We start from the raw sequence: 17,947 nt of genomic DNA, 5'->3' as shown, positions 1-17,947 counted from the left end.
AGACTGAGTGTGCGGGCCGCGGCTCGGACTCGCGGCGCTCCGGGGGGGCAGCCAAGGAGCGCAGAGGCCGGAGCACCCCCGGGGCTCCCCCCCCTCTTCCTCACCTCCTGGGAGCGCATCTAGGGTAGGACTCGGCTCCCGCGCCCCTCGCGCCCCTCGCGCCCCTCGCGCCCCGGGGAGATCCCGCAGCCTGGCGGGGCCCGACCTCCACGTTAAGGAGCAGACAAAGCAGGTCGGTAATGCCCAGAGCGCCGGGCGGCCAGAGAGCGGTCGGATGCCGGCTGGGGGCTCCGGCGGCGCGCTAGGGCCAGGCCTCCGGGGTGCCCGCCGCGGCCAGGGCCGAAAGGGGAGACAAAACTGAAAGTGCCGCGCCGGGGGGCGGGGGCGGCGGGCGAAGGCCCCAAAACTCGTCCAGCCCCCGGCCGCCGCGGCCAATCAGCGCGCCGCCCTCGCTCCTGACAACTATTTAGCAACCCAGCCCGGCTAGAGTTTCCAAAAAAGTTAGAATAACTTCCTCTCCCGGAGACGTCGGTTTTGCACAAGCCGGCCTTGAAATCAGAGCCTCTCGAGCAACTCGGAGAGCGTGTGCTCGGCGACCGCGGGCTTGGGCAGCGGCGCGCGCTCGGCGCCCGGCGCCCCTAGCCCCAAGCGCGCCGGGCGGGCGCCATGGAGGAGGGCTCCAGCTCGCCCGTGTCCCCCGTGGACAGCCTGGGCACCAGCGAGGAGGAGCTCGAGAGGCAGCCCAAGCGCTTCGGCCGGAAGCGGCGCTACAGCAAGAAGTCGAGTGAAGATGGCAGCCCGACCCCAGGCAAGCGCGGCAAGAAGGGCAGCCCGAGCGCGCAGTCCTTCGAGGAGCTGCAGAGCCAGCGCATCCTGGCCAACGTGCGCGAGCGCCAGCGCACCCAGTCGCTCAACGAGGCCTTCGCCGCGCTGCGCAAGATCATCCCCACGCTGCCCTCGGACAAGCTCAGCAAGATCCAGACGCTCAAGCTGGCCGCCAGGTACATAGACTTCCTCTACCAGGTCCTGCAGAGCGACGAGATGGACAATAAGATGACCAGCTGCAGCTACGTGGCCCACGAGCGCCTCAGCTACGCCTTCTCCGTGTGGCGCATGGAGGGCGCGTGGTCCATGTCCGCCTCCCACTAGCGCCGCGCCACCCACGTCTGGACCCGAGCGCCAGGGTAGGTGCTGCGCGCGCGACTGGCGCCCTCCGCAGCTGGGGGCGGGCGGCCCGGCCAGCGCATCCCTCTTCGTGGAGGCCCTGCGGGCCGGGGCGGCGTGGTTGGGGTGCGTTTTTCCTCGCAGCAACAGAAGGGGGTCGGTTGGGAAGCTCCCGAGTCCCAGGGGCACCCTTGGGGCCTTTTGCAAGCTTCCCTGCTGGGTGTCAGTCCGGGAGCTGGGGAGAAGGGGGGGCGCACCGGTGACAGCGGTACTTGCTACCCTTGCTGCTTCTGTCGCTGGCGCCAGCGAGTGAGTGTCGGGAGAGTGGGCATCGGAAGAACGGCCGGCAGCCCGCACGGGCAGAGAGGTGGAAAGCCACTGCCCTCGGCGCCCTCCAGAATCGAGGCCTCCCGCGAGGCTGCCCGAGCCGGGTTGTGCCCGGCTGCGGCTTCGCCCTCTTCCCGGGAAGCGCGTTCATGGTGCGGACACTCAGTTTTCGCGGAAAGCCGAGCGGTCCGCGCCCTGGTGAGTCTGGTGGGCACAAGGGAGCGGGCCGGCGGCCAGGTTTACCTTGGGGAGAGCGGGAGGACACGGCCCTGCGTTGGTGGCTCCGGAGCCACTGCAGCGGGAGAGCCTTGGCACGTCCTGCGCTGGGAGCGCGGGAGACAGGGCCCGGGCTGAGCCGCGGAGACCAGAGCGCCTAGGCCAGGAGCGCACCCCGGGTTCGGAAACCCTCTGCCCGCAGGCAGGTGGGCGGATCTCGGAGCTGGGAGCCTCTGGTTCCAGCCTTGAACCTGGAGGGTTTGGGAGTGGGGTCTGTCCGCGCCGCGTCCCGGCGCCCGGCCCCCGCAGGAGAGCGCGAGGGGTCCAGGCTGGGAAACAGGTTTGCGGGAACCGGAGGGAGTGCGGGCCAGGCCCTGCACGTGAGAAGGCGAAGGGGACACAGCTGCTGAGAGCATTTGGAAACTCTGGTTTGCTCTGGAAGAGCGCTCAGGGCGCCCTGCACCAGCTCCCTTTGACCAGACACCTTGGAACTCCGTTTAGAGGAAATCTAACTCCCGAGGCGCCTTCCCTTCCAGAAGGCTCTTTGAGGCCGATGGGCATCTTCCTTCGGAGGGCTCTCTAGGGCAATGGGAAGGGGCAAGATAAGTTGTGGGCCAAGGGGGTGGTAAAGATCCTTACTACTTAGTGTGCTTTAGTTTTCTGCTCATCTTGCAGTGTTTTTATAAGTCTCTACTTCACACAGAAGGAATTTAGATTAATCCAGAGTGTGTGCCCCCACCCGTTCTCCCAAACGTATCTATTTCTTTTCTTTCTTTCTTTCTTTCTTTCTTTCTTTCTTTCTTTCTTTCTTTCTTTTTTTAAATACGTTTTTCTAATATCTGCAAATGTTTTTGCTGTGGTCACAAAAGGCTGATCTGGCAGAGGTGAATCTTCTTTGTTAAGCTTTTATTTCTGTACCTCTGAAAATTCTTTTGATGAAATTGCCCCCCCTTAAGATAATGATCGCTTTTTAAAGAAAGATATTTTAGCAGAAATAACTTTTGGGAATCTTCTCCTGTCTTTGTCAAAAACAGATGGAAAGTATCGCAATCACGTATTTCTCTAAGAAAGAAAGTTTGGATTGGCTGAGCAGTAAAATGCTACAGGGGGATAATACATTAATTCTGGGTTTTGCTGCCTAAATTATGAGCTTCCATTAGTTAATTCCATTTACCCTTTATACCATGGATAGTTTACAGCACATCTGAAGGAAGGATAAACAAATGAGGGTTGTCATCTTTGTAAAACATACATGTATAGCTTTGTTTAAGGAAAATGTCAACAGAATTATCGTTAAGACTTCCCTCCAGAAAATTACTGAAAACAAATACCAGGAGATATGACCTTAATGCAAAATTTAGTAGGATCATTTAAAATTCATTTTAAAATCATTGTATTCCTCAAACTTAGAGAATCAGACCTAGATCACAAATAAAGATTATATAAAAATAAAAAGTGACACTTTATTTATTGTAAGTGATGAGAGTTTTTTGGGAAAAATCCTTAAAACATAACACAGCACATTTAGCTGGAGGAAAAAAATGGTCTATATGGTTGCCTATTTATCTTTTTTTATATATTTGAATATAACTGATTAATTCCAGGAAGCCAGTTTCTTTAGGTAGAAAGATACCCACTCTCTGCAAGACGAGGAGAGAAATGGGGACATTTTTGATAACACCAATAATTCTGGACACACCTTGGCTTTACTTGTTTTTACTTTGCACATTGGGCAAACTATTTTTGTTTGTTTGTTTGTTTGTTTGTTGTGTTTTTTGCTTGTTTGTTTTTATCATATTACTGTCTGTGAATGTAAGTTACAATCATGATTGGTTTGATTTCCTGAAAATGTTGCTAAATGACATTTGCTATTTGTAATATTTTTAAAAAGTGTTAGTTATACATACCAGCAAAGAATTTCTAGAACTTTCAGTAAGTGTTGTATGAGTTTAATGTTCTCAGTATACGAGATGTTTTCACATATATGAAAAAAGCTATGTCCAGATGAATAGCAATAACCACAAAGAACCTGAATTGTCCCTTGGTACAAAGAGAATCGCAGGAAATGGTGTTCGGCTGGTGGTAATATTTATCCTCACTTTCTTCCTTAGTCCTGTATTTAAGCATAAAAATATACAATAGATCAGGCGTCTTTGGACAGTCAGCTAGGTTCATCTCATTGGGAGAATCTCAAAAGAAGTTTTTAGTATTGTTGTTAAATGCTGAAGCGTTAGTAATAGGGTCAGGGGCACCTGGCTTTGAGGAAGGTGATGATTATCAAACATTTTTCCTTTTTTCCACTTTGTCATTAAAGAAAACGTCTTCCCTGACTCCTGCCATAGGCAGATTTTCAGTAGGTTACTGTACTCAACAAGTGACTTTTTTTTTCCCCCTGAGAATTTTTAGTTTGGAACTTTGGAGAACAGAGTATGACCCTTTCACCTCCTAAAAAGTGTGTAAACCTGTTTCTCCCTCCTGAATATTGATTTCTAGGAGGTGTTTGTTAACTGCTCCATTTGGAATGCTAGCGGGTCTCCAAAACAAATGAATTCCCCGTGGGGAATGTACATGCAGAATCCCCAGGACAGGTTTTGATGTATCCGAAGAAGTGGAATGAAAGCCTGAGCTACCTAGAACACAAGTATTGTTTTGTTATAAAATACCCGTCAATAAGATCCAATAGAGGGAGCTGACCTCTGTGATGTGGGTATATTGTTCTGTAATGTCTGTGTTATTCTTTCAACCTTGAACGAAGAAGTCTTGCTATAGCATCTGGCCAGCGTGGGGGCTGAAGGGATGGGACTTTGAAAGTGGCTGTTTGAGGTCATTTGAAATATAGTACTTGATTGAGGTTTTCTGGGAAAAAAAAAAAAGGTACTATTTTCAGACAAGTCTTGAGCCTGAAAGAATTGAGTTTCCATCATCCTTGTTTCAATCTATCCTGGACTGACGGCACAGATGTCAGATTCCTCTTGCCTGACAAAAAAAAAAAAAAGACCACAAAGTAAACTCTTTCGGAGCAGAGCACTATAACTCATAACATCAGTTTAAATCTGGGCTTAAAAAAAAACAAATATTTTAATAAGCCAATTTTAAAGGCTGAACTTTTATGACAGTTTTTAAGCTTAGTATTTATATTAATCTATTCTCACTGGTGTCTTTAAAAACGCTGTGAATGCGTGCTGGAATGTCTGTTTATGTTTGTGTCTTTTCCTGGGAAAGGATAAATGTGCTGCAAGAAACAGACCAAATACAAAGTCTCCACCAGCAAAGAGTTCCCGAGCGAGGCAATAAAACTCAAAGAAAAGGTGAATAAGTTATGGAGGCCAAGAAGCAGCCATAAAGGAGAAGGAGACTAAGAGATATGGACAAGATAGAATACTAAGATCAGAAGCTGTTTAAAGAGATACTCCGCATGGTCACCTGAGTCTACAAGTATGTAACATTGTATAGAATGAAACACACACGCCCTTAAAACTGGTAAAATCTGCATAAGGTCTGGAGATTGTATCAGTGTTAATTTCCCAGCTGTGACCTTGCTCTATAGTTTTGCAAGATGTTGCCAGTGAGGGAAACTGAGTAAAGAGTAAGAGACTCCCTATGCATTATTTCTTACAACTTCATATGAATCCACAGTTATCTCAATATAAAAAGGAAAGATATGCCACAAGAATTTAAACATTTTTTCTGCATTCAAACAAACAAATTATATAAGGAATGATGATGACCCATCTCGGAGTAATAAACGAGTGTGGTTTGAGTCCAAATCTATTTTTTTTTCTGATGTCATTTGCATTTTGTACTTCTTTCCAAAATATGAGGAATCTCAAAGTATTTCCTCTGTTCAATTAAAGGTGGTTCCTTCTTATCCTTAGACAGAATAAAATAGAAATCTGAAAGGAGAAATACCAATTGATACATTTTTCCCCTATACTAAGAAACAAAATATTTTTCAAAGAAATTTTAGGAAATATTTACCTGAAACTGACCCAACATTTGCTTTTGAGATACAAAGCCCACACTGACGTGCATGAAACACACACAATTCTGAAACCCATGGTTTGTAAAAATTATTCACCAAGAGGGGTAGAGATTAACATTTTAGTATTAAGAGACATACAGACAGGGAAAGGGGAGAGAGAGAGCTCAAACCCTAAGCTTCGTCATGGTTATTTGAAAGTAATATTTGTTTGTCCTAGGAACATGTTTTGTGTTTGGTTCAGTAGTAACTCTTTGAATGCAATTTAGTTATATTAAATGTGCCTTAATTTAATGTTTGTCTTGGAATGGGATATGGTGACATTAATGATGTGATTTTCATGCTGATGTCAACTAGGTCACAATGGGATTTGTCTTCAGTGATTACTGGTGGTGGTCGTGCCCAAGGAGTCTTCAGTCAGGAACTAGAAAAGCCAGCATGTAACTTCATTCCAACATGAGAGAAATTTTTAGTGGTTAATTGAAAATAGAGTCATTTTGAAGCCAAACAGTGCTTCGAATGTCTGTATTGTTTTTCCTCCAGTTCGATTGTTCAGAATAACATGAGTCTGGGATTTGTACAGAAAATCAGCGGTTGAAAGCGCTCAGTGCATGGAGTTTCGTGGCGTCTGTTGCTTAGTACCCGTGTTTCCCATTCCCACACACTTTCTGCGGTGACCTGACCAGGGGAATACTGAGATGACCCAGCTTCTCAGGATGCCTCCTGTAGGACTGTAACTTTGTTTCTCAAATCCTCAGATCCATACCTTTAAAATGGGCACACACACCTCCCTTTCTGTAGATCAGAATTTCCCCATCAGTTAAATGAAAGGGATAACCCAGGGAGCTTTTACTTACCAAATTTAGCTCTTCTGGAAAATACCTTTTTCTTTTTAGCTCACTTCCAGCCTTTAAAAAAAAAAAAGTCACCTGTATCTTTTAGGGGTGAATTGCAAACTTAGTTATGCTGTCTGGCATTGGATTCTTATTTCCCACTGTTTTCATTTTGACAGAGAGCCCACACTTGGTTTTCTGAATGTGCAGATCTGGTGCATGACTGACAGGCAAGATTTGGGCAGAAACCGGGATTTTAATTAACCCTTTGATGGTGACCAGACATCCAGTTCCAACCCCAGAGCTGAGGTCTGTGCTGTGGTCACAGCCAAAGCCCCAGGACCTCAGCCAGGGCCGCTCAGCACAGGACAACCTGGGGCAGGTTTTTAGCTTTTTTGCTTTGAGAGAAGAGGAATAGGGATCTTTCTCTGACTTCCCCTTGAAGGAAAAAAAGGTTCACGCTTCTGTTGTTAATTTTTTTTTTTTTTTTTTTTTTGCTGCTTTTTTGCCGCTATACAAATAAAATGCCACACGGACTTTTCTGGTAAATTCTCTGAGTGTGTCCCTCTTCTTAAGAGATTCAGGGGATTTTTTTTTGCCTGCTTCAGGGGCAAGTGGGGCTCTGGAAGGGACGGCTTGTAAAATAAATAAACTCCCTAAAAGAAAACACAGGCCAATAGTTTATAGTCTCTGACTCTATCTACTGCTGCGGTGGATTTCTTTGTGGGTTTGACTTCGGTTTTACATTCTGGAAGTCAAAATGCAAGCAGCCAGTGCCTTCCTTCAATCAAGAGCTCTAGAAATAAAGATTGAGTTGCTGTTTCCGTTCCTTAATCTCAGTTCTTAAAGTAGATCTGGCTAGCAGGGAGCTCCGAGGGATCAGAAGTCAAAAGCCATTCGCCTTGTGTGATTGTTTGGACCTGGGGGTGCCTGCGAGCTGGAGGGGTCTGCTTCCGTGGAAGGTTTGAAGGCGAGCTAGGCTTCGGGTTTAGCAAGATCTCCACTGACTTCCAGAAAGCCATGTGAACTTAAAACCCCACTCTTCATGAAACCGCCTTGATAAATACTAGTGAGGGGCTTCTCGCTTCTTCAGGAATGCCTGGATTATTGCAAATTGGAAAGGAAAGTGGGGCAAGGGGAGGCATGATTTTCTTTCTCCAATTGAGACCTGTCTCTCCAGGAGATTAAGTTGCATGGATGAACAACGTCTTTACTGAAGACTGATTTTTCCCAAATTTAAATCATTCCAAATCGTATATGACATATATATTGGTTCCTAACTAATCAAAATGGATTTTCCTCTGTTTTGCAATGGCTGTGTGCATGGGTGGGGCCTGAGAAAGAAAGATCTGATCCTTTTTTTTTTTTTTTTTGCTGCCTGGTGAGCATTTTTCCTGCAGCCCTGCCCTCTGCCACCTCCCGCCCCCCACACCTGGCATTCCCTCCTGTATTCCGTAGCTGAGAGCTCACCTGTATGTTCCCACTATTAGCGGAAGCCCGTGTAGATTTTCATATTATACTAAGTAATAAAGGATGAGCAAAAAGCCCACCATCAGGCTCTGCTTGGAGTTGAGGGCTTCTGGGTGTTTTGGAAGTGCCTGGACCCCCTGTTCCCCACCTCAGTGCTGAGTGACCCCCTCTCCTTAGCTGCCCATCATTACTACTTTCTAAGAAAACTGTTGCATTGAGACTAGAGCAGAAGTGTCCCCAACAGATACCTGTACCCCAGGAAGTCTGGTGTGTCCTGTTTTCGTTGATGTCTCTTGGGCGACATGAGCGGCTCCAGCCACCCAGAACAGTGTGGGTGGGGAACCGTGTGGTGACACCCTGGGCGCGCTGGGGTTCCGTGGCACGTTTGCAGGCTGAGGCAGGTCTGAGGGGTGACCAGGAGCCCACACCGTGAAACATCTTAAGGGCAGGGTGAACTTGAGGCTGTTTTGCTGGATGGTAAAGTGTGGCCACTTGCCCAGCTCTCTTTCAGACGGCTTTTTGAGGGTAGGGGTTATCTCTGAATTAAACGACATGCATCGGGTGAAGGCTGGGATTTATTTACGGGCTCATCTCAAATATGGTTACTACGCTTTTTTCGTTTTTGTTTTATGATGCTTCAAAAACAAACAGTTTCTTCTGATTTCATTGTTGAGCAGTTTCACCTCCTTGTGTGTCTCTGAAGACTCCCTAAACATTAACCCGGCAGCTTAAAATTTATACTGTGGAAGAGGAGTGACAGTCACTCTTTCAGGAGTGACAGAGTAAGAGAAAATGAGGATGTGGGCAGGAAGTGTGCTGTGTGGGGTCTCTTGCAAGGAAAGGGGCAACCAAGGGGATGGGGCTCCCTTAAGAAGAAGATGGAAGGATCCACGCTTGTCACCTTCCTCTGCCACCTGCTGCAGATGGGTCCCTCAGAAATGGAAAAGAAAATGTTTTATCAGAAGCGCGCTGCCTGCCTTCCCAGAGAAAGGACCCTTCATAAGAACCCACAAGGTCCCGCCTCAATTCTTCTGCCTTAATGCCCCAGGTGGGAGGCCACCGGGGCCAAAACAGAGTCCCTGCAAGGCGGTCAGGAGTGGACACCTCCTCCACGGTGGGGTGGGGACCCTAGGATCAGCTTGGGTTGGGTCTGCTGTCCTGGGTGGCTGGGTGCCCCTATGAGACTGGGAGGGACTCTCTCATGACAGAGGAGGGAAGAGAGAGGAAAGATGGAACAGACCACTCGTGAAGGGTGTGTGTCGGCCTCAGGCTTCCTGGGCATCCAGGTGCTGCAGGTGGGTCCAGCCTGTAGGTCGTGCTGATGACTGTACCAGCATGAGCCCAGTGGGGCTCAGCCTTTGCCGGGGCAGATGCAAGCAAGTGGTCACTTAGCCTTTGTTTCCTCCTCCTGGGCTTCATGCAGTAACCTTTCCCTATGGCCAAATCTGATGTGAAAAGCTCCTGCTCCTCCAAAGACGCCTCCAGAGGAAAATCTCAGGCTCCCACCTCCCAGGTTTCCAAGGCTCATGGAACCCCCTGTCTTGGCTGCGAGAGGACCAACGACCGCATTGTCCCTCTCCCAGACCATCGCTGTGCTGCAAGTGCAGAACTGGGCTGTGCGGTAACACGTTTCTTTTCCCAATGACAAGCTCCACCCTCCCAGCGGTGCCTCCCTTGGCCACGTGTCCACGCGTGGATCCTCCGGACCGATGTCCCGGGCAGGCAGCTTGTAGTGAACGGTTTTGGAGAGATACAGCAAGTACCATTTTATATCAGTTACATAATTTCACCTTTTCTGGGCAGCACAAGGGGCGGGGAGGGTGGACAGAGCCGGAGCGGAACAGGCTTGCGTTTCCGGCTCCTGGTGCACACTCGTGTTTGCACGCAGGGAACAGTAATCCTTGCCATCCGAGGGCTTTTTGATACCTGGGCCGACTTGTAACCATGGTGACTCTCCACAGTGGGTTTTGCAGTTTATCGAAGTCATTGTTTCTGGAGTAAATCGTATGGCGTTCTTTTCCCTTAGTAAACTGGTATTTTTCTATTTGGGGGAAATTTTAATTAGACAGAAACCAAAGGCTGTTGTCTTTGTAGGAACAGGATCGGCTACCAAATGACTCTGTGGAGCCAACCCATTGTCTTGTGTCCAGAGGGGTCAACAGGACTTTCCTGAGGTTGAACTTGGCGGGGGAGAGTACTCCTGCTCTCAGCCCATGGTCGTGTGTGGCTTGGGCAAATTGTAGCCTATCTGGGACTCAGTTTCCCTCTATATAAAGGGACAGAGGATGTTTCTAATACCCTGCAGCTGTCCGTCTTCCAGGAATCAGTGCGACCCAGCCCCTCCCCGCTAACTGTACACCCTCATAGAACTAAAGCAGGCTCTCCATGAAAATGTTTGTGTGTTTGGGGCAGCACTCCTTACAACGCCCCACAAGGTGAAAATGCTCTGAATGTGTGCCCCTGAGGAAAGGTAGAAAACATGGGTGAGCCCTACAGGGGATGGCCGTTCAGCCAGAAGAAGGAGCTAAGGACAACTCCTGACACAACGGGGAGGGACCTTGCAAATGTCATACTAAGTCAAAGGAGCCAGACAGGAGAGTAAATACCATGTGAGTCCATATGCATGGATAATCCAGAATAGGCAAAGGTGGATTCGTGGCTTCCAGGGCCTGGAGGAGGGGGATTGGGACAGGATTGCCTAATGGGTGTGGGATTTCTGTCTCTAGAATAGATAGCGAGGGTGTTTGCACAATGGTGGGAACGCTGTGCACTTACTTCCACTGGATTTAATGCTTCCAAGTGGTCGAAACAATACATTTCGCAGGATGTGTATTTTACAACCCCCAAAAGATCCTGTGACTCAGGCCAGGGGTGTTGCTGGTGACCAGCAGGACGTGGGGGCAAGGGGGTGCCATGCCTTCAGGCCCCCCCCACTTTCCAGAGGGGCGGTCCTATTTCCCCACATGACTCTGTATTCATCAGCTGGTTCTCTGCCTCAAGTTATCCCTGCCTGAAGACACTTCTTTTTCTCTTTCGAAATCTATTTCCTAATGTGTCCCCCGACCCAGAGAACTGCAGACAACTCTGATAACACGCTGCTTTTGTCCCCCCACCTTCTGATTTGGGCAGCGGGTCAATTATCCTTCTGGAAGCCCCTCCGTGGGGACTGCGTTCTCCTGTTCTTGGGGGTGGTGGGCAAGGATGGGGTGGCCCCAGGTTCTGTGTGGTTTGCAGTTGGCCCAGCAGACAAGGGCAGGGGTCATGTCCCCATCTGTTACGAGGGTGGCCTGTGAGCATTTTAACCCACCCAGCCATGGGGTCCCCGAACCCAGGGCCTGTCAGAGGACCAAAGCATTTCAGGCTCAGAGAGACACCCAAGCTGATGATGCTGCTGATTCCTGAAAAGTGGGGCTTCTGGCGCGGAGCTGCTTTTCGAAGCAAATCCCTCTTTTTCTGTAAATACCACTTTCCCCAGGGCTGGGAATGGAGCGAAGTGCACTGTAAGAGCAGTCCCCAGAGACAGGAGGAAGGCTGGACTCTGGCAGGAGCTCATTCAGGGCCAATTGGGCGGGTTTTCTCTCCCAAGTGCTTTTCTTCCTCTCCTTTCTCTCCTGATCTGTTAACCCTTGGTGTGCCTGCTGAGCCCTCTGTGCCCTGGGGACCCATGCAGGAGGGGAAAGGGGCAGAAGAGAGGCTCTCCTCGGGCTTCCCCAGTGGGGGTCCCGATCTGTTTCTTTTTTAAACACTATCCCCTCCCTGGTATCTGCGTATTGAGACACTCACAGAAACCCTGAGATCGTGCTGGGCTCACCGATTGTTCATGTCTCTAGAATCCAGGCAGTAGGGCTCAGGACTGGGAGCGGATCCCAAAGAATCTTAGTCAGGACCGTCAGGTTGCCCAAGGCCAAGGGTGCTGCTGTCCCTCAATTCCTGGTCCTCTGCCCCTCGAAAGGGGAAACCAGCAGGGAGGGAGACAGAGATTGCCCAAACACTGAGAAAGAGGACTCCAGGGAGAGCGAGAGGGATAGCAGGATGGAAGCTGGATGTCCACACCCCTAGTCGTGCACCCGGCCTCACCGGAGCGTCACCTCTCAAGCCAGGCACATCCTCCCTTGGGGACCCCATCAGTTGACACCATGTGGGTTCCTGGCGGCTGAAAAGACACGCTTTGTTCTATCAGCGTGGTTCTCACATTTACAGCAGGGCACACTTGTTGTGCCCGGGCACACTTGGATCCTCTCTCTCTCTCTCTCTCTCCCTCTGAGGACCTGAAGAGAGGGCATGGGCATGCCCACCTGTGGACTGGAAGCCATGGGAACCTGCAGCCAGCAAGGAAGTCAAGACAGGGCACAAAGAGTGGATCTCTGTCCCTTGACTGTGCAGGTGGTTTTCAGAAATACCATTGGATGACATGAATGAAATTTGGCACCCTGGGTGTGCTATACAGAGGGTGCCACCTCCCGCCCAGGCCCCTGCCCCCGTGCTTACTGTCCCCAGAGCAGGCCAGGCCTTGATCTCACAATGTCCACTCACTCAGCTTCTCTCTAAGTTCATCTGCTGGTAACACTAATAGAAAATCAGGCTTCCAGGTGGGTCCAAGGGTATGTGTTCATATTGCTTCATCAACACCCTGTGGTTCTGTGTGACGTGTGGCTCGGCCATAGATGGCACGCAGTGTGGACACCTAAGGCACTGTCCCACACCACAGAACCCATCGGTCAGCACTGAGGGAACTTAAGTGGCATTAACTAATGGGGACCCCTCCCATCCTCTGCTTCCTAAAACTGATCTTTCCTAGTAGAGCAAACATGAGTTATGAAGGAAAAAAAAGTAACTCTGATTAAATTAAAATATGAAACTCACCTGTACCAAAAACCTGTGATAACCAAAATCTTTAAATGAGCCAGGAAGGAAGTATTTACAGTGTACTCTACAGTGAATCACTATTTCTACTAGACAAAAAGCCCTTAAAAGTCCAAAGGAAAACAAATAACCACCCAGTAGAAAGTGAGGGTGAAAATATGAATTTACAGGAGAAGAACTTTGGTTGTCCAATCAACAGAGGAAAAGTGTTCTACTTCCACAATAACCCAAGACATTAAAAATAAGCAGGAGGATACTATTTTTTTTCTATTAATTCAGAAAAAAGGATAATCATAACCCTCAGTATTGAGGAAACCGTGAGGAACCAGGCCACCTTGTCTCTGACATGAGAAGATCAAGTATAAAACCTTTGTGAAGAGATTTTGAGGATAGATAAGGAAAGATTTTAAGAATGGGAAATCCCATTTGAGCAAAAGTGAGCTTTTAGTCACTGTCCGGAGTGAATAATGGTGGGGTTGCCTAGCAACAGGGAGATTCCTATCAGCTTTGCTAATATTAGCGAGAGGCTTCCAATGTCTCGGGAGGTTGGTTGAGAGTGAGCTGTGGCTTGTGCATGTGCTGGAACACTATACAGTCAGCAGATTTCGTGTTGCAAACACACATCCGATAACTCAGGGAAATGGCCCCCACAACGGCACAGATCACAAGACCTGGGGCTGAAAATTCCAAGCGTGTACGCTGGCGTGGGTGCAATTAGTCCCAGGAGTGAACACCCTGAGACAAACATGTGAGTCAAAAATCTGCCTTTCCTTCTTTGTATTCGTATTGTTTTCCTTTCTTTTCCAAGTGTTCTGCAAATGCCGTGTCTTCCTTCGGCAGTTGGGAGAAAACTGCGCTTCGTAAAGATAGAGAAACCCTGACCATTATTTTAATGCTGTGCCTCAGTTTAATTTGATCCGTTTTTCCAGAATGTTATCACACGGCCCACTCTGGGTCCCTGGTGGGCGGCAGCGTGGGGCAGCAGGACTGTGTACCACCTAACTGCAATGCCAGCAATTAGCAATTAGCTCGTCCTTATCCCCTAGTGGGCTCCACCCTCTGGGTCCTTTCAGCATCTTTGCTTGTCTTTAGTTTGTGAACTCTTCTCTGTGCATGTGGGGATAAGTGTTCTTAATCAGAAAGTACTCGAGGGTCGCCTGCCTGGGTGGCTCAGTGGGTTAAGCCGCTGCCTTCGGCTCAGGTCATAATCTCAGGGTCCTGGGATTGAGTCCCACATCGGGCTCTCTGCTCACCAAGGGGCCTGCTTCCCTTCCTCTCTCTCTGCCTACTTCTCTGCCTACGTGTAATCTCTGTCTGTCAAATAAATAAATAAAATCTTTAAAAAAAAATCAGAAAGTACTCCAGATGGGTGCAAGTAAGTGGAGAAAAATCTCAGTAACTATTCTCCTAACTCAAACTGAGAGGAGGAGGAGGAGGAGGAGGAGGAGAAGGAGGAAGGGACCCCTCCTCACTTTCTGGAGGCATTGGAATTCACTGATGATTGGAATGAGAAAATAAAATCACTCATGCTAGCTCCCGGCCTTGTGTGATGATGACCAGCCCTCGAGCGCTCAGGCCTGGAGGGGAACATGGGCGTGCCAGAGGCTTCTCCCCCATCCTTGCAGGCCAGCTTCCCCAGAGCCCCGGACCCCAGTGCTTTCCAGCCTTCTCTGAAGCCTGCATCCTACCTGCACCTTCCTGGGGGCCGGAGTAGCCCCCATCCCCAGGCAAAGCCCCAGGCTCCCAGTCTCACATTTCCTTTCAAATTCTCAGCCCTAATCTAATTTGCACCAGGCCTGCCTTCTTTCACCCCTGGGCTGCATTTGATGCATACTTTTGGCAAATTCTGGGACCACACTTGCCAGATGACCAAATCCTTTTCAGAAAGATGACTGAAATACTTGTAAGTTTCCATCGCGGCCGGGCGGAGTGGCCCAGGGTTTCGGGAGGGAGAGACTGGGTCACGCGTGCTCTAGGTCGTGCCTGGTCTGCGTTGTGGCCATCCACACCGCGAAGCCCCCTGGGCTTTAATCCTGAGTCTGAAACCACAGATACCTTTTGCTGTCAAGACATTAAGAAACCACGAGACTAACGGCCGGGTGAGTCCCCGCCACGGGCCTCCCGCGTGAATCAGAGCCTGACCGGAGCAGAGCGGGTGACTCACAGGGATGGCTTTTTGTCTTCTGGCTGTGCAAATAAACAGCAGGAAGGCCTGAATGGGAGGCCAGGAGTGCAGGGCAGAAGGTGGCTCCCAGCTCCCGCAGGCGGGCCTGTGCAGAGGGGAGCGTGGGCTCAGGCACTGGGGACCAAGACCAGGGAGAGACAGCAGAGAAGCTGGTGCCCATGGGGCACAGCTGGTGCCCATGGGGCCTCCCTGGAGGGGGCACGGGGAGGCGAGGGCCAGCCTTGGATGTTCTGCAGAGATGCTGGGCCTGGGTCCACCCTGCCCGGGGGCCCACATTGCTCTCCACCCCCTCAGAAACGCCTGTTGGGGACACACCTGCGAACGGTTGTCCTTCTCTGAGCTCCCGTGCATTAAGGAAGGTGGTCCTTGGGGTATCCCTTCCTTTGGGACCCTCTGAGAGGTCCAGAGTGTAAGGCATAGGCTGGGGTCTGGCCTCGAGATCCATGGCGGGGGCGGCTGGGGGCTGTGGAGGGCCCTCGGGGTGCAGCTGGGGTGACACCAGGATTCAGCAGGGCCTTGGGGGTCTCCCCGACCAGACCTAGCCTTGGAGCAGTGTGAGGAGTCTCCTCTTCTCCTGCTCCAAACTGGGTGAGATCTTTCCTGAGGGCAAAGACGCTGAGGGCTGACCGATGGGGCTCTGGCGAGTCTTGTTCACAATGGACCACAGCACATGGCCGGTCCAGTCATTTCAATGCTGGAGACAGTCCAGTGAACTTGGCACTCTTATTCCCATTCCCCAGATGGGAAAACTGAGGGGACTTGATGGTTCAGCAGAGGGTATCCAGCCAGCAGTGGGCAGAGCCAGCAATTGAACCGAGGCAGTCTTTGCCTTCAGCCAACAGTCTATAAAGTGAGATTTCCCTTCTGCCTCAAATACAGCCCAGCTTCTGTTCCTGGAATGTGCTGTTCCACGGGACGTCTCTGGTTCTGACAAGATAGTGTCCTCGAATGCCACAGGGCAGTCCTTGGAGAGAGAGGGGGAGGCCTGGGCCTGGATCCCGGCTGAGCACATGTGGCATTTCCTACGCCCTTGGCCCTTGCTTATGGACGGCCACCCAGTGCACTGCCAGGCAAAGGCTGCCCTGGCTTCCCCCACAGCCCCGCACACCTGTGCGTTTGGTATAAGGATTCAGCGAGGCAGGCTGAGCACCGTTCCGCCTGGACACAGGGGCCCCTGGGTCCAGAAATGGGCAGATTGCACCTCTCCGCTCCTGGGCATCTCTTGGCTCTTAATGCCCGCAGAGTAAGCCTTTGAATTGACAGGGTCCAGGGAATAAGGTGAACCTCAGGTTGCACAGCATTTAGAGTTTGCTGGTTTGGAGCTTATTTGCCTACTGTGATAGGAGAAACACATTCCCTTCAACCTAGAGAAACCTCACTACCTTTATAAACGTGTGGTGGGAATAAATAAGCATGGTTAGTGCTCTTGGTCAGCAGGGAGCCCTCCCCACCGTCTGTACAACGCGGATGTGGGATCCCGTGATTTCCAATAATAGAACATTTCCATCCCTCGGTGCAGCACCCAGCATGGGACAGGTGGGCCCTTCTCCCTGACCCTCTGTAGTATCTTCCCTCCAGGTCATTCTTTTAAAAATTTCAGTTTATGTGGAGCGCTTCGGTGGCTCAGTTGGTTAATCGTCTGCCTGTGGCTCCGGTCCTGACCAAGCCCCACATCAGGCTCCCTGCTCCAGGTCTCCTGTGCTTGTGTTCCCTCTCTCGCTATTTCTCTCTGTCATAAATAAATGAAAATCTTAAAAAAAAGATTTTTAGTCTATTTAATTTATTGTATTTTTTATTATGACGATTTTTTCAGAGCAGTGTAATCTTGGTCACAGCAAAATTGAGGAAAAGTAGAGTGATTTCCTGTGTCCCCCCCACCTCCGCACGTGCACAGCCTCCCTTGTCGTCAGCGTCCCTCACCAGAGGGTGCATCTATTCCAGTTGATGAACCTACCCAGACACGGCCTCATCACCCCAAATCCAGAGGTGCGCACTATGTGGGTTTGCACAAATGCACAAGGTCATGTGTTCTTACTGTGGTGTCATACGGAGTATGAGAATCCTCTGGGCCCTACCTGTACATCCCCTTCCCCAGATCCCCCAGCCCCACCGACCCCTGGCGACCAGTAATGTTCTTACTGTCTCTGTAGTTTTGCCTTTTCCAGCAGGTCCTACAGTTGGAATCATACAATATGTAGGTTTTTCTGATTGGCTTCTAATAGTACGCAGTGGAAGTTCCTCCCTGGCTTTCTGGGCTCAGTAGCTCATTTGTTCTGGGGCTGAGGGACGTGGCCATGCCTGCAAACCGCAGTCTGTCCATCCACCTACCAGGGGACATCTGGGTTGCTTCCAGGTGCTGGCAATTACGCATAAAGCTGCTGTCAGCATCTGTGTGCAGGTTTCGTGTGGCTCTCAGTTTTCAGCTCCTTTGGGTAAATAGCCAAGCATGCAGGGGCTGGCATGTACTTTGAAGAGCAGGCTTAGTTTTGTAAGACATGTCCCGCTGACTTTCGGGGGGGCCGCCCCATATGCGTCCCCACCAGGTCTTGTGGCCCCTGTCTCCCCTCCCCCTGCGGTGGGTGTTGTCAGCCTCCCAGATTTGGCTCGTCTGGGCTCATCTGGTAGCTACGGTGTGGTGTCTCACTGCACTTCAGGCCATTCTGCACATGGTCAGCCAGGGAACTTTCCAGGTCACCAGTATGGTCTAATGAGGTCAATGTTGATGGACTTGTGGGCACCACCGACCTCACTGTGGTACTGTCCTGGGGGGGGGGGGCTGTGGGCCCTGCTCACTCTGGTGCTTGAACTGCCCTTCTGAGCACCTCCAGATGGGTTCTGCGCAGCCCTCCGTCTGCCCACAGACCTGCACGTCCACTCCTCCCGCCACCACCCCAGCTCAGCAGCCCCTCT

General features: G+C 50.4%; 1 protein-coding gene across 1 annotated transcript in view; it reads left to right on the top strand.

Annotated features, from left to right (window-relative positions):
• Positions 1–494: 494 nt before the first annotated feature.
• The window catches only part of TWIST2 (twist family bHLH transcription factor 2), a 50,529-nt gene continuing 33,076 nt past the window's right edge, over positions 495–17,947 (top strand). Inside the window, exon 1 of the mRNA XM_082690105.1 lies at positions 495–1,184. Within this exon, the coding sequence (XP_082546231.1) occupies positions 667–1,149 (483 nt within the window). The 5' untranslated portion in view covers positions 495–666 and the 3' untranslated portion in view covers positions 1,150–1,184. The remainder of the gene's footprint in view (positions 1,185–17,947) is intronic.

Source organism: Mustela nivalis, assembly GCF_964662115.1.
Source record: "Mustela nivalis genome assembly, chromosome: 11".
Classification (NCBI taxonomy): Eukaryota; Metazoa; Chordata; class Mammalia; order Carnivora; family Mustelidae; genus Mustela; species Mustela nivalis.
Note: the sequence above shows the minus strand (reverse complement) of the source record. Positions and strands in the feature narration are given on the sequence as shown.